Consider the following 23,881-nt stretch of genomic DNA (forward strand, 5'->3'; position numbering starts at 1 on the left):
GAGGTGCTGGGCTGTGGAGGAGCCATGAGTTGAAAGGAGTTTGGGTCCCTGAATCACCGTGTGGACAAAAGCTACCTTCTGACCAGGAATACCTACACTGATTTTGAAAAACGAATAATAACCTTCTATTGTGTTGAGACACCAAAATTTTACAGTTTATATTCTTATTGGTACTATGTAGTACAGTTTAGGTTATCAATCCTCTGAGAATTAATTTTGTAAAAGGTGTGATATGAGAATCTATATTTCCATGTGAATGGTCAGTCTTCCCAGCACTATTTATTGTTAAGCAATTCTTTCCACACATACCTGCTGTGACTACTCTGTCATAAATCTAATTTCCAAATCCATGAGAATCGGCCCCTAGGCTTTCTATTACATCACACTTTAATTTTCATAACCCCATACCAACACTGCATGGTTGTAAATTCACATAACTTTGTAGCAGAGCTTGATGACCTCCACCTAATTGTGTTCTTTGAAATGTCTCGGCTGTCTCTTTTACAAGTTTCGTATTTTTTTTCTGCCTTTCAGCCTTATACTTTTGCCATTTCAATTTCTGACCAGGATAAAGTAATAAACACATATCATGAAAACCACAAAAAAATTTTTTGAAAGAAATTAAAAAATGCCTGAATAAATGGAAAGATACACCATGTTCATGGGTCAGAAGACTAAATATTGCTAGGGTACTGTTCCTTCTCACTTGACCTGTTGGTTAAATGCAATCACAGCCAAAATTTCAGCAAACTCTTTGGAGAAATTGATAAAAAGATTCTAATATGTATATGGAGAGCCAAGGGATATAGACAAGTCAAAACCAATTAGAAAAAGAAGAACAAAGCTGGAAGACATTAAGTAATTTAATGACTTACCATAAAACTACAGTCGTGAGACAGTGTGATGTTAGACTTAAAAGAGATGTATTAAACAATAGAACAGAATAGATGGTTAATAAATAAATAAATAATAAATAGACCCTTATAGACCATTAATTTTTTATAAAAACGACTAGGTAATTCAGTGAGAAACAAGTAATGGGAGTTGTTGCTGTAACAATTTGATATCCATATGCCAAATAAGGGCCTTTCAAACTTACCTCACACCATGTACAAAATCAACCCAAAATTGATAACTAAATGTAAGAGCTGATTAAATACAACTAAAGATAAAAGCTAAAACTGTAAAAATTCTAGAAGAAAACGGCCGGGCGCGGTGGCTCAAGTCTGTAATCCCAGCACTTTGGGAGGCCGAGGCGGGTGGATCATGAGGTCAAGAGATCGAGACCATCCTGGTCAACATGGTGAAACCCCGTCTCTACTAAAAATACAAAAAATCAGCTGGGCATGGTGGCGCGTGCCTGTAATCCCAGCTACTCAGGAGGCTGAGACAGGAGAATTGCCTGAACCCAGGAGGCGGAGGTTGCGGTGAGCCGAGATCATGCCATTGCACTCCAGCCTGGGTAACATGAGTGAAACTTCGTCTCAAAAAAAAAAAAAAAAAAAGAAGAAAGCAGTGAAAAATATTTGAGAACATTGACTAGGCAAAGAGATTTCTTGTAGGGCACAAAAAGCACAAAGTAAATCTGTCAGTTGAACTTTATCAAAATTAAAACCCTTTCTTCTTCAAAAGACACTTTTTAGATAAATGAAATGTTAAGTCACAAACTGGAAGGAAATGTTTGTAAACTGTATGTCTAATAAAACACTTACATCTAGAATATAGAAAGAACACTTATGATTCAATAATGAAAGACAGATATCCCTTTTACAATTAGGCAAACTTTACAGAATAAGACACAAAAATTGCCAATGTGAACATAAAAAAGTTGCAGCATTATTAGTCATTAGCTAAATGCAGATAACAACAACCTGCTATCACTACATACCCACTGGAATGGCAACATTTAATAAAAATTACGGTACCACCTGCTGGCAATTAAATGATGCAACTAGGAAGCTTAATCGTGGTTGTGGAGAATGGAAAATTGCACAGCCACTTTGGAAAACAGTTTGGCAGCTTCTAATAAAACTAACCACACCTTTACCACATGAATCAGCATTTTATCTCTAGATATTTACCCTAGGGAAAATGTAACATATATTCACACAAAAAGTTGTACTCAAATATTTATAGAATATTTAATGTATAATGCCAAGAAATAGAAACTACCTGTTTTCTTCATATGGTGAAATGTATAAATAAATTCAGTTATTTCTACACAAACAGAATACTAATCATAAATAAAAAGGAAATAATTACTGACAGCCCAAAATATTGATAAATCTCAAAAGCTTTATGCTAAGTGGAAAAAGTTCAAAAACAAGATGCCACAGTTTAGAAAATGAAGAAAGCAGATCAGAGACATTCAGGGGCTGGATGTAAGGGAAGAGGACTGATAGATAAAGAACATATGAGAACTTTTTGGTGTGATAAAAGATGTTCTATATCATGATTGTGGTGCTGACTACAAAACTGTATATTTTTCAAAACACAATTAATTGTACATTTAAAGTTGATTAATTTTATTGTATGTAAATTATACCAAAGCAAAGCTAAATTTTTTTTTTAAACTTTGGTAGCTTTAATTAATTAACTAATTAATCTGCTGTCTTTCTGCCAACCAAAGCAGAGGTCATGCAGCTCTTCCTGTAAGGGACCAGATAGGATTTGTGGTCCATACAGGGTCTGTTGCAAATATACAAGTCTGTAGTTATAGCATCAAAATAGATAATACATAAGGAAACAAGACATCATTGATGGACAGTTAAATTTAAATTTTGTATAATTTTCATGTGTCAGAAATATCCTTTTGATTGTTTACCAACCATTTAAAAATAAAAAAAAAAAAAATCATTTAGTTCATGGGCCATATAAAAACAGACAGTAAGCTAGATTGGGTTAATGGGCCACAGTTTGCTGACCCCAAGATAGGGAATTCTCTACAATATTGAATAAAAAAAAAACAATAATGAAGAGCATCATTTTGTGCCTCATCTTAAGAAAAGGCTGTTGGTGGTTTACCATTAGGTATTATATTTATTAGAGGTTCCTTGGTAGATAGGCTAAGGAGGTTCTCTTCTATTTCTAGTTTGCTAAGTGTTTGTATCAAAATTGTATGTCAAATTTATTAATCTTTTTGTATTTATTGAGAAGCTTATATTGTTTTCTTGTTTACTTCATAAGGTGAATTATATAAACTGATTATAATAATTAACTAATCTTACATTCCTGAAATTAAATTCATTTTAGTTATGTTACATTTTCTGCTAAAAATGCATTATTAATTTAGTTATGCTTTTTTCTTTTTTAGAACTTTTAACATCAGTGCCTAAAAATAAGTTTAACTCATAAGTTTTTCTTTCTTCTACTGTTCTTTTTCTAGTTTTTTTTTTTTTATCAAGCTAGCCTATTATCCATTTTTCCATTCATAATATCTTATGGAAAACTCAAATTAGACTCTTGTTGAATGTTTAACAGAAGTTACTTGCATGTTCATATGGACTTAGGCTTTCTTAACTTGAAAATCAGAAATTTCGAATTCTATTTCTTTCATTGTTATGGATCTGTTCCTTTCTTTTATTTCTTCATAAGTTAGTAAGTTGCTTTAGATGTGTCTAAAATCTATAAACAAAAGCCTACCAATGTGTCTACAGTCTATATTTGTCTATTTAAAAGAACATACATTATAGTACTTTTAGTGTAGTTTGAAAGTCTTTTTTTTTTAACTGGAATATTTAGCGTTTTTATATCTATTGTGATTACTGACATATTTGTGCTTATACTTTTATATTATGGCTTCTGCTTGCCTCTTATGCTTCTATTTCCCTCCTCTTTCTTGATTTCATTTGGATTAATTGACATTTATTTATTCATTCATTTATGTATTTATTCATCTTTTAAAACTCTCAGGTAAACAGAATTAGATTAATCATACTCCTTGGTTCGTGACAGATTCTCGTCACTGGCCTATGCAAAGTCTTCCTTTGCCCAATTTATTTGTTTACTTGTTTATTAAGACAATAAACATTTGAGATCTAATTATCCAATTGAAGATAAATAATATTGAAACTAACTTACCTGTGTTCTCTGTGCTACTCCTGCTGTGCTCTCTTTTTCTTGTTCCATGTTTTCCTTCCATTGCCTTGGATCTTAGATTCTTTAGATTTATTTTTTGAGATTTTTTTCCTTGAAGTTCTCACACTGAAATTTAACACAGCCAAAGTTACTCAATGTATTTACTCTCTTCCCAAATGTAAATGTCTTGCTGTATTAATTACAGTATCACTTCTCCCGAAGTAAACGCTAACAATATTATAGGAGTTATTAAGAAATTGTTTTAGGCAGATACAGAGGATAAGGGGTCTTTGGTAAGGTTTTTTTTTTTTTGTTAAAGCAGCTCCAGAAATATTTCTTGTCTAACAGAAAAGTGACTTGAAAGGCCAGATCAACAAGCTTTAATATGCAAATACTAGCCATTAGAAACTGGGTCCATCCAATATGCTGATTATTGCCCTCTTCTCCTTGACAGCAAATCAGACACCAGCTCCTGCAGCCTCTTAATATAACTGACTGTTTATCACCACTCTTGAGGTTTCCTCTCTCAGCTTGGAGCCCCCTTCCCTCTGTCTCTGTAAGGGGGAGCTTCTTCCTTCTTTCTTGCCTATTAAACTCTCCACTCCTTAAAACCACTCCATGTCCATGTGTGCCTGTGTCATTTTTACCTAAATCACCATGAGGCAAAGGACCCTGATGTTAGTCAGTAGAGCCATATCATTTCAGTGCATTGACCAGGAAACTAAGGTGCAGCATTCATCAGAGTAGTAAGTAGGGGAGTGAGCTTAAAATCTGTTCTATCACTCAGAGATGCTATTTTTCTCTATTTTAAATCAAATCAAATCAATCAATGGGCATCCATCAGTTGGTTAAACAGTCTTATCGTGCCTGCTGTTCTAAAGACTCGGATGTCAGACTTGCTGGTGAGAATATGGAGAACTCTCCAATACCCATGGGTCATCAGATACGTTGGCCATGTTTCAGTTAGTTTCTTTTTATGGGAAAACCTCGCCATCATGCAAGGCTGGGAAAAGTTCTAGGCAACTGAGAATTTCTGGCCAGGGCACCCCTTAGCATTTTTCAAAGGCCTCTGGACCAAACCCAGCCTTCAACAGCCCATTTTGGCTACTGGCAGAGAATCCCCAACTATCCTGTCACAAAACTCTCCTTCTTTTTTCTATCTACAGTCTCTTACTCTGTGTGTCCAATGTGTGGAGATTTAGTAAATCAGGTATACTGTTGCAGTCTTCTAGAAACAGAGGGTTTCCCCGCAACCCACCATGAGCCTCTCTCTCTCTCTCTCTCTTTCCTCTCTCTCTCTCTCACTCTATGTCTGCCCTTGGCCTGGAGAGTACATGGCATTTCCAGGTCTCTCTCTACTGCTTCTCTAGTGGACACATAGTATTTCTAAGCCACCTAGAAATCTTCTTCACGAGGCACTTTTTTTATGGTAACATATAGTTTCCTTTTGCACCACTAGAAATCAGGCTGTAAGCCTCTTCCATGAACAGGAAAATTCTGCTTTTGACAGTTAGGAGTTAAATGTCTTCCATAGCCAAATTTTAGTCTTGATATTGTCCCATCAGCAGGAAAGTGGTCATTAGGTTCCTATGTTCCTTTAAGGCACCTAGTCTGTCTCCAATTAAGACAGTACTTAACTAGTAAGGGAACTTTAAGTCCAGAAGTTAACTGGAACCATTTTTTAAGAGTAAATGCTTTAGCACAGGCCATAATGGCAGGATATAGAATTCAATCTAGCACACCCCCTTCATTAAAAGGGCCTTGCCCAATTATACAGTGTTTCCTGAGATCCATTTTATTTTTAGGGAGGCACACAGGTCACACAAGTCTAGGAGGGCAAAGGAAAATATTACGCAGAGGACTAGGACTACTTGGGTAAGTGTGACCAGGTCTCAAAAGTCTAGTTCCTCTGGTGTTATGGCTTGGAGGGTCACGCCTACAGTCATGGGTGGCACATTTAACAGGGTGCCAGGACCCAGGAACTAGGGAAGGAAAATAGTTGGGGGGACACCCCCACTGTTTTCTTCTCCACCCTGGGTCACACAGGGAAAGCAAGGAGACTAAAAGGATGCTTTTATTCTCACTTCTCTTTCTAGATGAATAACAGATTGTTTTCAGCATGCATTCTGCTGGACTGTGTTTTAAAGCACTGAGACTCCTTCGACATGAGACTTTGAAGAAAAATCACTTCATATTCTATTACACAAGAGCATGTCCCTCTTACCATCTTGGGGACAGACAAATCTAGCTTGCTGGGGGAAGCCTTGATTTTAATATCCAACGGTTAGAACTTTTCTGCAGGCAGAAGCACAAATGGATTCAGGTCCTTTATGTACAGACTTTCTTTGCCCTGTGAGACAACCCAGGCCTTTACAGGTTCTATACAATCAACCCAGTTCTTTTAGCAGCCATGGCAGGAAAGCCCACAGGGAATAGTTCCCTAGAGCTAAAGGAGGTTCTAGAGAAGCAATCTAAGACAGCTATAGAATGTCCCAACCTTTCAGGCCCCCTCTAATTGTACCATCAGCTACTCTAGGTCCACCATCTCCAGTATTCCTCTTCCCCCTTTACTCTTATCTCTGCAGGAAATGCCTGATGGGACATCGTATGGGAGCACTTTCAACTGCCTAACTACCTTCTCTCAGGAGGACACTCTGTCCCCAGTGCCAAAGACCACTCTTCCCAAAGATAAGCTTCACACCCACAGGGTGGGAAAAGTTGACTGAGTAATGCCTCCCTCTGCTTTAAAAACAGTGGGAAAGGGCCATACTTGGGAGATCTCAGATACTGTAACATCAGACTCATAATTGCTGATAGTTCAAAGATGTGGAGGAGGAGAGCATAGCAAGGGTGATCTAAAAGGATCAGAAGGCCTAATAGGCCTTCTAGTCTAGTCAGAATCTAGTCTCTCCTGGTTGGAAGTCCCAATGGGAGTGGCATGCTCTAAGTAACCGCCTTGACTATAATGCAAAGAATAACACATTAACCTTTCCAAATATGCCCCCTCATGGAATTCCAGACCCTTGTATGATGTTTGCTAATAGTAGCTGCTTACAGATCTGTGGGCAAACTAGACACATCTGGACTGACAGCTCTTGCCACAAGGATCATCTGAGATACTGGCCATGGCATTTTATGTCTCTAATTTTTCAAAACTCCATTTGTTAGGTGGACCCTTCTTACTCGGCATGTCAAATTCCAAACAGTATTGTAAATGACTGTGATAAATATGGATATCCTTATCCCAAGGATGCCCTTATTACATGTGAAGAAGGGAAACTTCTAAAATATGAGAAAAATCTGCTGGCATCTCTCACAAGCCACAACTTAGAATTGTCCCTTCAAGCAATGGGGCTATATATTTTTCTGTGGTTCCTGAAGTCATGTTATCCTTCTAATGCATTGGAAGGGAACTTGTACTATAGTAGCAGTAGTTTCTAACTTATTATTTTTAAATTCTACTGAGATGGCAGTATCATCTGGGAACATCCCCAATTTAGACTCTTTTCTAGAAACAACACTATCTCAAATATACTGGACAAAGAGGGGTTTCATTTCTATACACCAATATGTAAATTTAACTGAAAGGAAAGACTGGGGAAGGCATGCATATGAAAATCCCATATTAAAAAAAAACATGGATGCAAAATTATATAGCCAGAGGCCTATTGCGGTTTATGGGCATCCTCTCCTTGAAAGATCAGTTCTTAATACCTCTATTATGATGCAATGAGGTTGGAAGGCCACTATAGGTGCCACAGAGGTACAACAACAATCTAGACTCTTTAGCCTCAGTAGTAGCACAAAATAGACAGGCCTACGATGTCCTTACAGCTGAAGTAGGAGGAACCTGTACATTTTTAAATGAAAAAATGCTGCTTCTGGATTAATACCTCTAGTAAAGGAGAGGAAAATCTACTGGTACTCAAAGATCAAATCAAAATTATTGACGGGCTAAGAGAAAATGCAGGCTTCAGCCCCGAGTGGGTACAATCCCTCTTTCACGAATTCCAGTCTTTATGGCATTGGTTAGCTCTTTTATTAAGCCCCCTCTTGCTTATATATCTTGCATTAATATTTGGATCTTGTATACTCAGTACTGTAACTCAAATTCCTTCCTCTCATCTAGAATCAATCAAACTACAAGTGGTCCTGCAAAGAGAAGCACATATGGACATGTCATTCTTCCAAAGACTCTTAGATTGACCCCAGGAGGAGCCCTAGCTACTGTTCCCACTTGATGCCCCTTTTCAGCAGGAAGTAGCCAGAAGGAGTTGTCACCCAAAACTCCCTAACAGCGGATAGGGTGACATCTCCTCAGGGGAAATATAGGAGTTATTAAGAATGTATTTTAGACAGATAGAAAAGGTAAGGGGTCCTTGCAAAGATTTTCTTTCTTTTAAAGCAGCTCCAGAAACATTTTTTGTCTAGCAGAAAAGTGGTTAGAAGGGCCAGGCCAGCAAGCTTTGATATGCAAATGCTGGCCTTTAAAATTTGAGTCCAGCCAATATGATGATTCCCTCACTCTTCTTGTCACCCCGTCTGCCAAGTATAATGGCCACCCCCAGATAACCCCACATGTGCAGGACATCATGGTGCCTTGCATTTGCGTATGAAAAAGATAGAGTGTGAGGGTCAGTTTTTTTGCAGCTACGTGAATGACATATCTGGTCAAACCAATCCCCTGGGCCCTATGCAAATCAGACACCATCTCCTCTAGCCTCCAAATATAACTGACTGTTTCCTCCACACTCAGAGTTTCCTCTCTCTCTGCTTAGAGCTTCCCTCCCTCTCTCTCTATAAGGGGGAGCTTCTTTTTTCTTTATTGCCTATTAAACTCTCTGCTCCTTAAAACCACTCCACGTGTATCTGTGTCGTCTTATCTAAATCAGCACAAGGCAAGGGACCCTGGTGTTCCCTCAGTCATCAGAGTCGTATCAATAGTTGTGAGTGTTTAGGTTTTGCCTTGTTTCTTAAAGCTACAAACTAGACATTATAATTATTGTTTTACACAGTCAATTTTGTTAGGTTTACCTAGATCATTATATTAGGGGTAGAAGGCACCTAAGTTACCTGGCAGCAAATCCGTACATACCAGCAGCAACCACAATTCTTGCCCCCTTAGAAGAATTCAACTGAGGGGCATAAGGCAGAAAAGGAAACCGAGGCAAGTATCAGAGCAGGAGTTATTAAAAAGCTTATTTAAAGGAGTTTAATAAAAACATTTAAAGCAGGAAAGAAAGGAAAGTACACTTGGAGGAGACCCAAGAGGGAAACTTGAAGGACAGATGCAATACTTAACCTTGATCCTAGGACTTTATGTTCTGTCCCAGCTCTGCTTCTTGAGCACCTTTCCCATGATTCTTCCCTTAGGGTGGGCTGCCCTCAGGCACAGTGCCCTCCTTATGTTTGGTGAGCCTACACAGTGTGTTTAGGAAGAGTTTGTCTCTGTTTGGGAAATTCCTTTTCCCTGGCCCCTGTGTTCAATTAACACTTTAGTGTGACAGCTGTGGGCCATCAGAAGGTTGTCTCTCCCTGGTGCTGGCTGCCAAATTATCATTTTGAGAAAGGCAATATGATAACTGCTGAACCATCAACTGATGATGATCTGATATTCCTGGTAGGTGTCTGGAGGGAGCCCACTCCAGGCTTGTCTAACTGCCTGTAACAATTACAACCATCTCTGCACTCACTATTTCTTCTTATCTCTAAGATCTATCCATTTGACATGATTGTCCTTCTTCCTGAAGTGCGTTCCTTAGAATTTTCTTTTGTGAAAGTCTTTCAGTGGTAAACATTTTATCTCTTCTTTACCTCTAAAGGTCATCATTTCCCCTTTATTTTCAAAAGCTCTTTTCTCTGGATATAGAATTCTAGGTAAACAAATACTTTCTCTCAACACACTAAAGGTATTATTTCACTTTTTTTATGACACATTTTTGTGAGTATGACTTATATTTTGCAATTTTGATATTATATTTTTGCAGGGACATTAATGAAGCTGGAAACCATCATCCTCAGCAAACTAACACAAGAACATGAAACCACACGCTGCATGTACTCACTCATAAGTGGGAGGTGACCAATGAGAACACGTGGACACAGTGAGGGGAGGGGAACAAAATACACACCTACGTCTGTTGGGGAGTGGGGAGCTGGGAGCAAGAGGAGGGAGAGCATGAGGACAAATGGCTGATGCATGTGGGGCTTAATACATAGGTGACAGGCCGATAGATGCAGCAAACCACCATGGCACACACTTATCTGTGTAACAAATCTGCATGTTCTGTACATGTATACTGGAACTCAAAGTAAAATAAAATAAAAATTTTTTAAAGTCAGCTTTCAGTCTTGCAGATCCTCCTCTGTAGAAGGTTTTTCATTTCTCTCTGGCTGACTTTCTGATATGTCTTTGATGATCTGCAGTTTCATCTGATATGAACAACTAACTAGCTGTTAGTTTGTTTTGATTTACCCGGCCTGTATACATTGGACTTAAAGCATGAGGGCTTGGGAGCTTTCAAAAATTCTGGAAAATTAACAGCCATTCACCCTTCAAATGTAGTTTTTTCCTTCATTCTTTTTTATTTGTTTCTAAAAATATGCTCATATATATGTTGGATCTTCTCGCTCTCTACTACAGGTCCACCATTCATATTTTTCATTTTCTTGTTTCATTTTCCTTTGGGTTGTACTCCAGATAGTGTTTTTGGATCTTACTTCCAGTTCATTAATTCTCTCTTTGCTTTATCTAATCTTCTGTTTTACCAATCCATTATTTTTTTAAATTTTAATTTACTGTGCTTGTTATTGCTAGAAGACTGTTTCTTTTAAAGGTTAATCATTTTAATAGTCTCATTTTCATTGCTTATTTCAAGCCTCTCTTGTATTGTTTAAAACAAAATAAACATCCTATTTTACAATCAGTGTCTAATATTTCTTATCCAAGAAATCTTTGAGGTTCTAATTCTAATTCTCACTGTGCCTTTTTGTTGCCATTTCTTGTGATTTCTTTTTTAACGTGAGTTTCTCATTATCCTTGGAAACTTTACCAATAGAAACTCTTTGAGAGCTGTGTTAAATTTCCGATCCCTGAAAGAGATTTCTGTATGCTTCTGCCAGTTGCCTGCTGGTATTACACACCTGGAAATCACTTTAAAATTAATTCTCCACTTGAGCTTCAGTTTTTAACATACAAGTAGCAACAAATTGACATGTAAGCTTGATGCTGTGATTTCTCAGGAGCAAATTTATTTTCCCTCTACTCAGTGTCAAAGTCAATCCAACCTATTTTACATGCTGCCCCCTTCTCTTCCCTAGTCTTATTTATCATTCACCCTAACCTGGAGAGCATGGCCCATTGGCATTCAGAGTTTTGCAAGAGTCTCTTATTACAATCCCCACCTTTGTTGAATTGCATACTCCGTGTCCTTTCTCCCATGCTTAGTGTGACTATATATCATCCCAGATACTTTTGAGAAAAGAAGTGGGTACAGTGATAGACTGGAAAAAGAAAATGTGGCACATATACACCATGAAATACTACACAGCCATAAAAAACGATGAGTTTGTGTCCTTTGTAGGGACTTGGATGAATCTGGAAACCATTATTCTCAGCAAACTGACACAAGAACAGAAAACCAAACACTGAATGTTCTCACTTATGGGTGGGTATTGAACAATGAGAACACGTGGACTCAGGGAGAGGAGCATCACACACTGGGGGCAGTTGCAGGGGGCTAGGGAAGGGACAACAGGGGGTGGGGAGGGATAACATGGAAAGAAATGCCAGATATAGTCAAAGAGGGAATAGAGGCAGCAAACCACCTGGTTATGTATGCACCTATGCAACAACCCTGCATGACCGGCACATGTACCCCAGAACCTAAAGTAAAATAATAAAAATAATAATTATTATTATATCAGGACAATTGGCATTATCTAGTACTATCCTGGGAAAACCAGGATGTACATTCATGCTACACATCCCAACACATATATCAAGATGTAGGGGGAAAAGCCACCAGGATTTTGAAGAGACTGTTGGGAAAATTGGTGCTTTTGCTGCCTGCTGACTCCTGGATTTCTCACCTTTATATTTATTTTTTCCCTTTATGGATTCTTTAGTTCCTTCCCAGCTCACTGAGAATTTTTATAGATATTTATGAAAATAGTTTACTTAGCCATTTTCATTGTTTTCAACTAGAAGTTTGTGCAGCAGATTTAATCTAACATGTTACCAGAAACAGAAGTCTTTTCTCTCATCATCAAAAGCAATACAAAGACTCAGTTTAGGCATGACTTTTCTGCACTCAGCTATTGGTCAAGTAAGAATTGGGATTTAAAAGGCCGGTATTTCTCATTCTAAAAGAGGCTCATTTTTGCTGTTGTTCTATGTGTCATAATTTCTAGTGTGTTACTGGGTGTTGGGAGCACAAACATATGTGTGACCATGTGTTGGAGAAGTTCATAATCTGAGGAGGAAAAAAAAAACACATTGACATAGAAGAGTGATAATCCAAGTCCTGCATGATAAAGTGCCCAAGTGCTTCAAGAACACAAACAACAAAAGATGAAACCACCTACTCTGAGCTAAGTAGTTAGAGAAAGAGCCACAAAAACTGAACTTTATCAGTGCTTTCACAAAAGGTTAAAACTTGAATAGGGGATTTAATATTGAACTTGTGTTAATTCTTTAATATGAATGCTGTCTGGCTTGTTGTTTGAGCATCTCTTATGGTGAATATGTAGGTGTTTTTTTGGCTTTCTTGGTGTAAGATTTCATATGTTTACAGTGTTGCCTCTGATAATAAGATAATACTAAGTATATTACACCAAATTCTATCTTATTGTTTATCTCCAAGGTGGTTTAAACAGATAAATGGGGCATTTAACCATGTACAATTAGCACCCTACGATATTTGTATGTACTTAAAATACACTTCAGGGTTTAGATTTAGATAGTTACATAAGTTCCTGAAATGCACCCTTTGGGTGCACTCCTTAGAATACAAGTAGATAATGATAACGTGTAATGGCAAAAAGAACTAGACAAATATTTTGTTGACTTTTGATAAGTAAGTGTAGCATAAAAGACACTCAACTAAAAGGGACTTATGAATAATCTAGTTAGTCTGCAAGAATGTCGTACTTTTGAAGGTAGAACTGTTTCATTATTAAGATTTATATCTCAAGGTCATAGCACAGCACTTTGCACATAGTAAGAGTTCAAAACATGCTGGTGTTCGTTTACTTGAATAGATGTTAAAACTGATATTGTGATCCTAAACACATAAGCTATGCATTCCTCTGTTTTATAAGTTCCTGTGCTCAACAAATAAATACACTAAGTAAATAATATTTTCTGCATCTGTATTTTATTTTTCAAATGTTTTTGGAAGCTATTGTGATTCATAAAAATTATTTACAATCATTAATGTAGTATTAGCAAGCATTTTCAGAAAGAAAAACAATGTGTTCAGGCTGTAGGAATATTTCTAAATCATAGAAAACAAGTTATTATGTAATCATAAAAAATATATTCACATGTCATATATGCAGAGACGTAATAAGAAAGAAGAAATATAGCAACTCTAAGAAACTTAGTGGTTTAAGTGCACTTTAAAAAACTCATCTCCTCAAAAACCTCTGAAATGCCTGTAAAATAAAAATGAGAGAATGCTTCACCTGAACTGAAATCAGCAAATAATTCTGGCCTCATAGTCCTAGGCTTTAAGGCTTTCTTCTAAATATCAAACAGTTAAAATAAATGGAAAGAGGATGCCAAGAGTACCCACAATTCCCTGGTGCAAACCCTGTATCAAATTGTAGGCAGTTAGTGGAGGGCATTAGAAATAGCTCCACTAAACTACCATGGCTCAATAACCAAGAGCTCTTTTTTGTTCTTTAACATTCATTCTTTTAGAGCCTCCTGGTGTGTTTTAAGGATGTTTCTGAGAGTCTTGTTGGTTTTTTGAAATTTTCTTACGCTTCATACAGGGTTTTTGTTTCCCTGAATGCTTTCTTTTGGAGTCTCTGATTCCTGTTGCTGGATCTCCCCAGTTGCTGTGTAATTCATGGCTGTCCATGCTGATATTTAAGAGTAAAGCACTAAGAAGCTGAGTTGGCAAGGCAGGTCAACTGGTGGGTGCCATTGTAAGGTGGGCAGGCTGAGCTGTTTCTCAACTGTTGGTATCTAAATGGTTTCTCCTTTTGTGAAAAGGCAGCATGGTATAGTGGTTCTATACATGGGCTCTGGAGTCAGACTGTACATTCTTAAAGAAAGCAGTTAAAACACAGCCCAACACATCACTAGTGCTATATAAGTTGTATCTATCATTGCCATATTTTCCATTTCCCTAGAGAAGAAATCTATCATGTTCTGGCATAATAGGTAAGCATGAACTGCCAGTGTTATTGGAGCCAAGAATTTCTATCCAAAATTTAGGACCTCACCTTTGCCCTTCCTTTGATTATATTTATTGTCCTTAGGTCAAGAATATTTCTGCTCCTTCTTCCAACCTCTCCAGAATGAGAAACCAAGAATTCACCTGGTGTAGAAGAGAGGTAATTATTGATTTGCACAGGACAAGGGATGATATCTAGGGGTGTAATTGTTTTTTATTCAGACTTTAAATGAAACTTCCTATTGTCAGTTTACTTATAATCCTCTTTCAGACGTAATTGGCAGCCCTAATTTCTGAATATTTTGGAGTTTAGCAGAATGTATTACCCTGTTTCTGGGTTCTCTCCACTACCAGCATTGGGTCCCTTTTTTTCACCATTTATCCATAAGCTTTTAGCTTTTAATATCTTTAGGGTTATATTAAAATGGGAGAGTTCCGTAACCCTCTCATGGGACTTGTAACAAGGTTGTGGCTTGTTTGCTCAGCTGTCATAGCTTTTAATATCTTTAGAGTTATATTAAAATGGGAGAGTTCCCTGACCCTCTCATGGGACTTGTAACAGGTTGTGGCTTGTTTGCTCCAACCACTTATAGGTGGGGGAGCATGAAGATGGGCAGGTGCAGGAGCCAGGGCAAGTGTTTTTGGGTTCCAGGCCTGCAGTAGCATATAGGGATGAGTTACAATTAATGCTTTTTTAGCAGTTGCCATCCACAGACAGCTAAGTATTAAACCAGCTCAGTGGAGAGTCAAGGTGACAGCTTTTTAAACTCTGCCCTCTTGGTACTCAGGGTGCTTGTCTGGTGTCCAGGAAGAATCGGGCCACACAGACTTGAAGGATGGTGAATGCAGGAATTTTATTAAATGATAATGGTGGCTTTCAGTAAGATGGATGGGAAGCTGGAAAGGGGATGAAGTGGGAGGATGATCTTCCCCATGAGTTTGGCTGTCTGGTGGTAAATTGTCTTTCCAAAAATCCCCAGCCAAATTCCTCTCAGTGTTGAGGTGCTTTTCTCTTCTCCCGTTCTCGTCTGTGCTACTCTGCTGCCCTTCTGCTCTTCTACTCATGGAGGGTGGGGTTTGGGGTTTTTATGGCTACCCGATAGGAGACCATGGCAGGCCAAACTGGCTTTGGAAAAAGCAACATTTGGGCATGAAAATGGGCATACCTCTTCTCATTTAGGGCAATAGGTCCAGTATTGAGGGTGGAACCCTTTCCAGGGTCCCTGCCCTTCTGCCTCCTCTTCATATCAATATTACTGTTACTATTTTAGCATCATTTTAGGAATGAAGAGTCATGGTTAAACTGTCATGTTTAAATTGAAGCTCTCACACTTTAGACAGATAGATGGTAAACAGCATTAATGAGAAAGGCAGGAGGCATTCCACATGGCTTCTGCTCCCTCACCTGGGATAGATCACAGTGGAATATAAGGGAGAGCCCCTCCCACTGGTAACAATGAAACTGGATCAAATACATTAATCAAATGTTTCCAGGCATGGGATGATAGATAGAGCAATACTGCAAGCCCATAATCATCCTGCCTCTCTGGCTCATGGTCTGGCATAATTTCCTGACCACAGCACAAAAATCTGGAATCAAAACAGAACACAATGGTCCCTTTGAGCTGAGGAGGCAGAGGTCAGTGTTCAACATAAAGTGTCTGAAAGATTTAAAGCAGGGCACCAAGGGAGAGGGAAGCATGGGCAGAATAGGGAAAACTTATCTGATTTCTGTGCCAAGGGCTATGTTTGCAGCGAGAGACTACTTAAGGCTAATCAGAAAGAAGCTATGGGAACAGAGACACTGGTGATCAAGCAGTGACTGAGAACATTAGAGTTCTGGTCTACAAAGAAGAAAAATAATCTCATTAACACCCTACTAGCTCACCTCCTAGAGAGAGCAGAAATAAAAGACCATGCCTTAGAGTAAACCCTACTCTAGATCTATTTTGGGGAAAAAAAGGCTAAAACCAAATCTAAGCAAGACCACAAGAGAAACTGAATTTGATAATTGGGTTTTATTGTATTAAAAGGGTTTGGTAAACATCTTGGGCTTCTCGCAAATATGTTCTTAAAAATTACAAAACCAAGCCAACACAATTTCAAGGTGATTAGCACTAAATGATCTCTCTACTAGGAAAAGAAACTCCCAAGTCTTCAGAGATAATAGTAGAATCTCTACAATGATTTATTCATAGTATCAGTAAAAAGATAGTAGATACAAAAAACAGAAAAGCCTGTGCCATAGCTAAAGAAAAAAAATCATTAGAAATCAAAAAGTGGGCAAAGGATATGAACAGACACTTCTCAAAAGAAGACATTTATGTGGCCAACAAACATATGAAAAAAAGCTCATCATCCCTGGTCATCAGAGAAATGCAAATCAAAACCACACTGAGATACCATCTTACACCAGTTAGATGGTGATTATTAAAAAGTCAGGAAACGACAGATACTGGAGAGGATGTGGAGAAATAGGAAACTTTTACACTGTTGGTGGGAGGGTAAATTAGTTCAACCATTGTGGAAGACAGTTTGGTGATTCCTCAGGATCTAGAACCAGAAATACTATCTGACCCAGCAATCCTATTACTGGGTATATACCCAAAGGATTATAAATCATTCTACTATAAAGACACATGCATGCATATGCTTATTGTGGCCCTGTTCACAATAGCAAAGACTTGAAACCAAACCAAATGCCCATCAATGATAGACTGGGTGGCACATATACACCATGGAATATTATGAAGCCATAAAAAGGATGAGTTATGTCCTTTGCAGGGAAATAGATAAAGCTGGAAACCATCATTCTCAGCAAACTAACACAGGAACAGAAAACTGCATACTGCATGTTCTCACTCATAAGTAAGAGTTGAACAATGAGAACACATGGACACAGGGAGAGGAACATCACATACGGGGGCCTGGTGGGGTGTGGGGGTCAAGGAGAGGAATAGTATTAGGAGAAATACCTGATGTAGATGACGGGTTGATGGGTGCAGCTAACCACCATGGCACATGTATACCTATGTGACATACCTGCACGTTCTGCACATGTATCCCAGAACTTAAAGTATCATAAGAAAAAAAAAAAAAAAGAAATTATAGAACCAAGAAATAAAATAACTGAAATTTAAAGTTCACTTATTGAGCTTAACAGGAAATTGGAGATAATAGAAGAAACAATTAACTAAATAGATCTGAAGAATAGAGAGTCATAAGATTGAAAAGACACGAACAAAGTCTCAGTGACCAGTGCCACTATATTGAGCTGTGCAACGTAAGTGTAACTGGAGTTTCATGAGAAGAAGAGTGAAGATGGGACGGAATACATATTTGAAAAAATAATGCCTAAAAATTTTCTGAATTTGATGAAAAAGATTACATTATAAGATTCAAGGTTATTAATAATTCTTAAGCATTATAAATACAAAGAAAATTATACCTAGACACAGAATAATCAAATTGCTTTATAACAGCAATAAAGAGAAAATCTTAAAAGAACAAGAGGATGAAGAAAACATATTACATACAGGAAACAATGAAAGGACTTACAGCTCACTTTTTATCAGAAACAATAGAAATGAATGGATAATAGAACAACATCTCTGAAGTGCTAAAATTAAAAGTGGCAATCCTCTATCCAGTGGCATTTCTATGTTCAGTGAAAACATCTTTCTTAAAAAAGTTAAATTATGATATTTTCAGATAAATGCTGCGAAAATTTCTCTTCAGCGGACCTGCATTATAATGAATGCTAAAGAATGTTTTTTGGTTGGAGGAAAATGATAGCAGATGAACACTCTTATCTCCAGGAAGAAATGGAAAGTATGGTATTGGTAAATAAGTAGGAAACTATAGAAGATTATTTCTTTTCTTATTGTAATTTTCTTAAAGGAAAACTGACTAAAGTAAAAATATTAACAATGCAAACTAGAGTTAATAATATGTTTAGACCTACAAGTTTTGACAGCAATAGCACAGAAGTTAGAGTGAGTAAATGGCATAATACTGTTGTAATGTTGTTACATTTTGAAGATAGAAGAAGTGGGAAGTGAAAAATACAAAGCATCAAGTATGAGATAAGAAGAGAAAAGATGACAGTAGGGAGTGGAAAAAATTAGGTGTGAAGTATAAAATACACACAATTGACTCTAAAGCATTTATGATACTTAAGGTAAGATATTTATAGCCCTAGAAAATTACTATAAAATAAAAAGAATTCAAAAATATAACTAAGAATCCAATAGAGGAAGTAAATAATATTAAAATATTTTATTTTTTGAATAGGAAACACACAAATGTGCAGGTTGGAGGCATGTGATAAACAACAAAATGGAATTAAAACAGCCCGACCTACAACGTTGAAAATTCTACAGGACAAATGACTTGACTTGATTTCTTCAGCAAATAAATGGCAATAAATAAAGGAAAGGGGAGCTCTAACAGATTAAAATAAATTTAAGAGTCATATCAACTAAATGTGATGCAAAGGAGCTTCCTTTGATCCTTATTGGAAAGAAACTGTAAAAATATATTTTGGGGAGAAACAGCAGAAATGAAACAGGGATTAGTATTAGATAATATTGAGGAATCAGTTATTATTTTGTTTTAGTTTTGTGTGTTTTGAAAGAAGTCTGTGTTGATGCATTTATAGGTAAAACTATGTTGTCTAGAGTTTGCTTTTAAATATTCTAGCAAAAAAACGTGAGAAAAGAGAGATAAAACCTTAAGGGTGGGATGTTGACTATTGATGAAATTAAGACATGGGTTACATATGGTCATTTGGCTCCTTTTTAAATTTTGTGACTATTTGAAAATGTCCACAATAAAGAGTTAAAATATTGGAAGGGATTACTGTGTCTCAGAAGTTTGGAACAGGTTTTTCCCCATACGCAGGTGCAGTGAGCCTGACTTGCACTTTCGGGTCTCACACAGCGAGCAGATCTGAGTCTGGTGGACACAGTCAGAGCTCCACTTTTTTGTTCTTACTCTGTCTTTCTCTGCCTAGCCTGGTTGTATGCAAGTTCACATAGGTCCCCTTCTAGCCTAGGAAATAGCATCAATCCCATCTTTTGGCCTCAGTTCAAAACTGCCTCCTCCAGCACAATTAACCCAGAACTCTTGACTTTGTAAAATAAAACTGACCCTTAGAATTAAATTTAGCTTGGATCTCTGTGATTCTGTTCTATCCACAGAACGCTGGAGGGCAGACTGTCATCTGCACCCAACTCACAGCTGTGGGAAGCAGATCAGGTAACAGAATGACAGAAAAGCTTAATCAAGGGGAGGCATTTTTCGGATAATGGAAAATCATGCATGCTCCCAAGTTAAGGTCAATTATCCAGGGTAATAAAAATGTTAAAAATGTGAGAAAGTGAGATTAAGAGTTGGAGCAAGGTCCCTAAGAGAACAAAATAAAGACCAGAGATACAGTGCAAGAATTCCTGCCAGAGGGATGATTTATTTTTCTGTACATTGGTAGGAAGAAGGTTAAAAGATAAAAGAAACTACAGAGATGAGTTGAGAACGACATGAAGGAGGTTGAGGTGGCTTTTCTCTGGTGGGTGAACTCTTTGGAATAAGAAAGAATAAGATGGGGAGAGAAAAAAAAAGGGATTTGTGCACAAAGCTAGAATAATGACAGCAGTGGAATACAGGCAAGTCTGTCTGCACTTTGGTGATAGCCCAGGGGCTGGTCTAGGCATCAGGGAAAAGAAAAAGATCTAGCAGTTCCAAATGGACCTCTGAATACTTCTTGATGCTGTACGGCCAGAGCAGATGAGAAAGTCGGGGTCCTCTAGTGAAATAACCCATTTCACACATTATAGAAATGCTCAGAAGAAGATGGCTCAGAAGGTAGGTGTTGCAAAAAGCACCATTGTCCAGAAAAGTTCATATTCAGATCCACTGGCTTCCTCTTCCTTCTCCCAACGTGTTCTGAAGAGGTTCCTGATGAACATCCTCACTTAGATCTAAGTCAGATGTCGTATCCTAAAAAAACTGGAACATCAGGAAGAATTTCTATGGTACCCTTCCCTCTGAGTAAGTCAACTATTTCAACTTTATTTTATAATATTATTGATTCTTACTTATTTTTGTTCCTAACCACAGAGAAAATAAGTTTCATGTAAATATAATAGTGATAAAACTGCATTTTTCACAGAAAAATATGACCAAACAGCCTATAACTATAAATAAGTTTATTAATTCTAGCAGCATATTTATAAGAGTTTCAAATATCCAGACCAGTTATTTTCTCAAATATTTATACTTACTGATAATTAAGCACACATACAATTCAAAAATACCTTTAGCTATTAAATACACATGTTTACTGTAGTCATAAAAGAACAAGAAATCTAAAGAGAATTAATGTTTCCTGGAATATTTCCCCACAAAAATCAAAATAGCATTAGAAATGATTGAACACCCAATACATACGTGATATTTGAAAGTGACTTCTGGTCCTCGAAAGTTTCCCTTCCTTCCCCAGGACATGTTAATTATGATGAATACAATTTGATAATTTTTTTTATAAATTCAATAAAAACTTCTTAAGTGGTCTGCAACAATAAAGACAGAATACTCCAAATGTGTTGCAGGTACTAATTTCAGCTATTTGCATGGATGTCCTTGAATCATTTCAAAGGTATCTTACTGGTTTGCAAGTAAAATACAGATCTGGCTAAACCCAGTTTTACGATATCAAATTTAAGCTAGAAGGAAACAAATTGTAGAGCTACGAGATGTAAAGAATAAATATTAAGAAAGATAAAAGTAGTGGTTTGAATCGTGTAATGGTTTAATACAAATTGGTCCGGAGTGCGGAGGAGCATGAAATGATGAGTGAAAAGATTGGTTTTCTCCTATCTTGGCACTCATTTACTGAGCAATCTAGGGCAAGGGTATAAAATTGGTTTCCATGTATATATAATAAGTTGGTGGGAACAGATGTTCTCTAAGATGCCTCTCAGTTCCAACAACTTATAATACCAAGTCTGAATACTTTGCTGCATCCCATTCTTATATCTCTTCAATGGAGGAGCTCAATAAAGAGATTGCAAATAACTAGAAGCCTTCCCTGGCTTTGGCACATGATTACTTGAATACATGGTATTTACCAGGAGTTCCATTGAGGGAGACATCCTGAACATCTTAGGAGTGCTAGGTAAAGTATCAGCAAGTATTTATTTCTGGTTAAGTAAATGAAGTATTTCAAGGGTTGTTTGAGTAACTGGTTTTCTTTGCGTGCTCAAGGTCCCCGCTTGCTTTGCATCTCACTATTGAGCAGACAGCCTGCTGAAAGTTGTCACTGACCACCACATACAGTAGCAGGTTACCAAAGGTGTTCAGAGCAGCTAATGGTCTTGAAACGATGTAAGCTTCATGGATCTGATTCTCAATGGAACAGCTGATCGAAAGCAGGCGAGATTCGATACGAATGATCCTCAAGATATGAAAGGGTAACAAACATACGTAAAATACGAGGAGTAGCAGAATGGCTAGCCTTCGAGCTTTCTGCTTAAGGCAGCTGTGAGTTTGTAGTCCATGGGTCAGAGTGTGGATAATCGTGGTATAGCAAAGTGTCACTATCACCAAGGGGAGGCAGAAGGTGGTTGCAGTCAAAATTAGGTTGTACCATTTAATAGTACCGAGTTCATCTGAACTGGTAAGATCAAGACAGGCTGATCTGTTGGTCCTGCTGGTTGACGTGATCAAGAAGGTCATGGGAATGACAGCTACCAGTGAAATTATCCACACCACAGAACAGGCTACCACTGCCCATCGAGTTTTGTGAATAGAAAAGCAGCTCATGGGGTGAATGATCACACAGTAGCGGAAGATGCTGAAGCAGGTGAGGAAGAGGATGCTGCTGTACAGGTTGAAATGGAAGCTGAAGCGGATAAACTTACACATGAAATTTCCAAAGATCCAGTTTTCGCCATTGGCATAGTAGTGAATCAGGAAGGGGAGGCTGGTCAGATACAGCAGATCTGTGCAGGCCAGATTCAGCATAATGATGGTGCTACTCTTCCAGGGTCGCATTTTGAAAATGTAAGTGGAAATCGCTACTGCATTCCCTGGAAATCCCACGAGGAAGATAATGCCGTAAATAACAGGGAGGTAGTGCATCTTGAGTGGGATGTTTTCGTCAGTGCAATTTCCAAAAGCAGCTGCATAATCGGGGAAATCAGAAGCATTTGCTAAATTGTCTAGTGGCTCATTCATGGTTGCCTCCTTTCATCTTGCAGGAAAACAAGAGAGTTCAGTTCGGCAATATGAATCGAATGAGAAGTAACTCGCTGATAAAGGAAAACAGAAAACATTAATGGTAGGGTAATAAAAACAAGGATCTACTTTTAAATGAAAATTGTTCTAACATCCTAAACTTGCCACTTCTCTCTCTCTTTAATCTCAAAAGAGACCCTGTGGAGAAGAAATTGAATTTCCAAGAAAATGACTGAGGCGAGTTACTAAATGCATCTAATAAAAATATAAAAGTTAAATTATCATGAGAATTAAAATGAAGAATTGGAAGAAAAAAAGCCACATGTAGCTTTGGAAAACAATGTGGCAATGTTGCCATTTGGGCAAGCCATAGGGTATCACCATTAGAGACTTAGCAACAGGACCTGCTATTAACAAGTGTGATGCACGCCACCATCAGTTCACTTCTATACAACACAAAATACTGAAAAGTCTTTCTTATTACCTCTATTTTACAAGAGACTGAGAAATGTTTTGTAGCTCATCTCTGGTAACACATCCAGTGGCTTAAATGTGATCCACACTCATGTTTGACTCAGAAGACACTCTCTTTCTACATGACCTCTCAGTACTGCCTCTCAATCTGTGTTTTGTTGATTTTCATCAGGATTGCCCTAAATAATGGAGGGAACTAGTGTGAAGACAGGAAAACACTGAATACTGTAAATTTTAAAACTATAGATTGCATACATTGCAACATTTAATTGCACATTTCCATTCTTACAATTTCTTTTAATAGCTCACATATTTTGCTTGTGCAGGGGAGTGTGTGTGTTAGGGTGGATGGGGCGGGATCAGTGGTATAATGTAACTGTTAAGAGCCTGAGCTCTGAAGCCAGATGGCCAGATTTTGATGCTCAGGTTAGACATTTAATAGGGTGTTCCTAAGCAAGTTGATTAAACTCTCTGGGGCTGGAAGGAGTGCAATTTTAACTTCCTTCTTCTTGTTTATTAGTGTTTTTAAAAATTTCGACAGTGAATTTTTGCAATGAGAAAAATACTTCTAGAAAAGAGTTACAATTAGCTTATTATTTGAATGTAAATAGCTGTTGGTAAAATGCATCCAAGTACACATTTATAGAGCACACACCGTGTATTAGGTCCTCTGTCAAGTCCTAGCCATA

General features: G+C 37.6%; 1 protein-coding gene and 1 long non-coding RNA gene across 2 annotated transcripts in view; both read right to left on the bottom strand.

The window, feature by feature from the left end:
• The window catches only part of LOC116551371, a 41,329-nt gene extending 21,890 nt beyond the window's left edge, over positions 1-19,439 (bottom strand). The window contains exon 1 of the long non-coding RNA XR_004268883.1: positions 19,345-19,439. This is a non-coding gene — a long non-coding RNA (uncharacterized LOC116551371). The remainder of the gene's footprint in view (positions 1-19,344) is intronic.
• Positions 19,440-20,288: 849 nt separating this feature from the next.
• Positions 20,289-22,808, bottom strand: OXGR1 (oxoglutarate receptor 1). Its single transcript, XM_032277505.1, has one exon. It carries the CDS (start codon positions 22,716-22,718, stop codon positions 21,705-21,707), a length of 1,014 nt encoding a protein of 337 aa, XP_032133396.1. The 5' UTR covers positions 22,719-22,808; the 3' UTR covers positions 20,289-21,704.
• Positions 22,809-23,881: the final 1,073 nt, after the last annotated feature.

Source organism: Sapajus apella, unplaced genomic scaffold (genome assembly GCF_009761245.1).
Source record: "Sapajus apella isolate SASKATOON/1434 unplaced genomic scaffold, GSC_monkey_1.0 scaffold9, whole genome shotgun sequence".
NCBI lineage: Eukaryota > Metazoa > Chordata > Mammalia > Primates > Cebidae > Sapajus > Sapajus apella.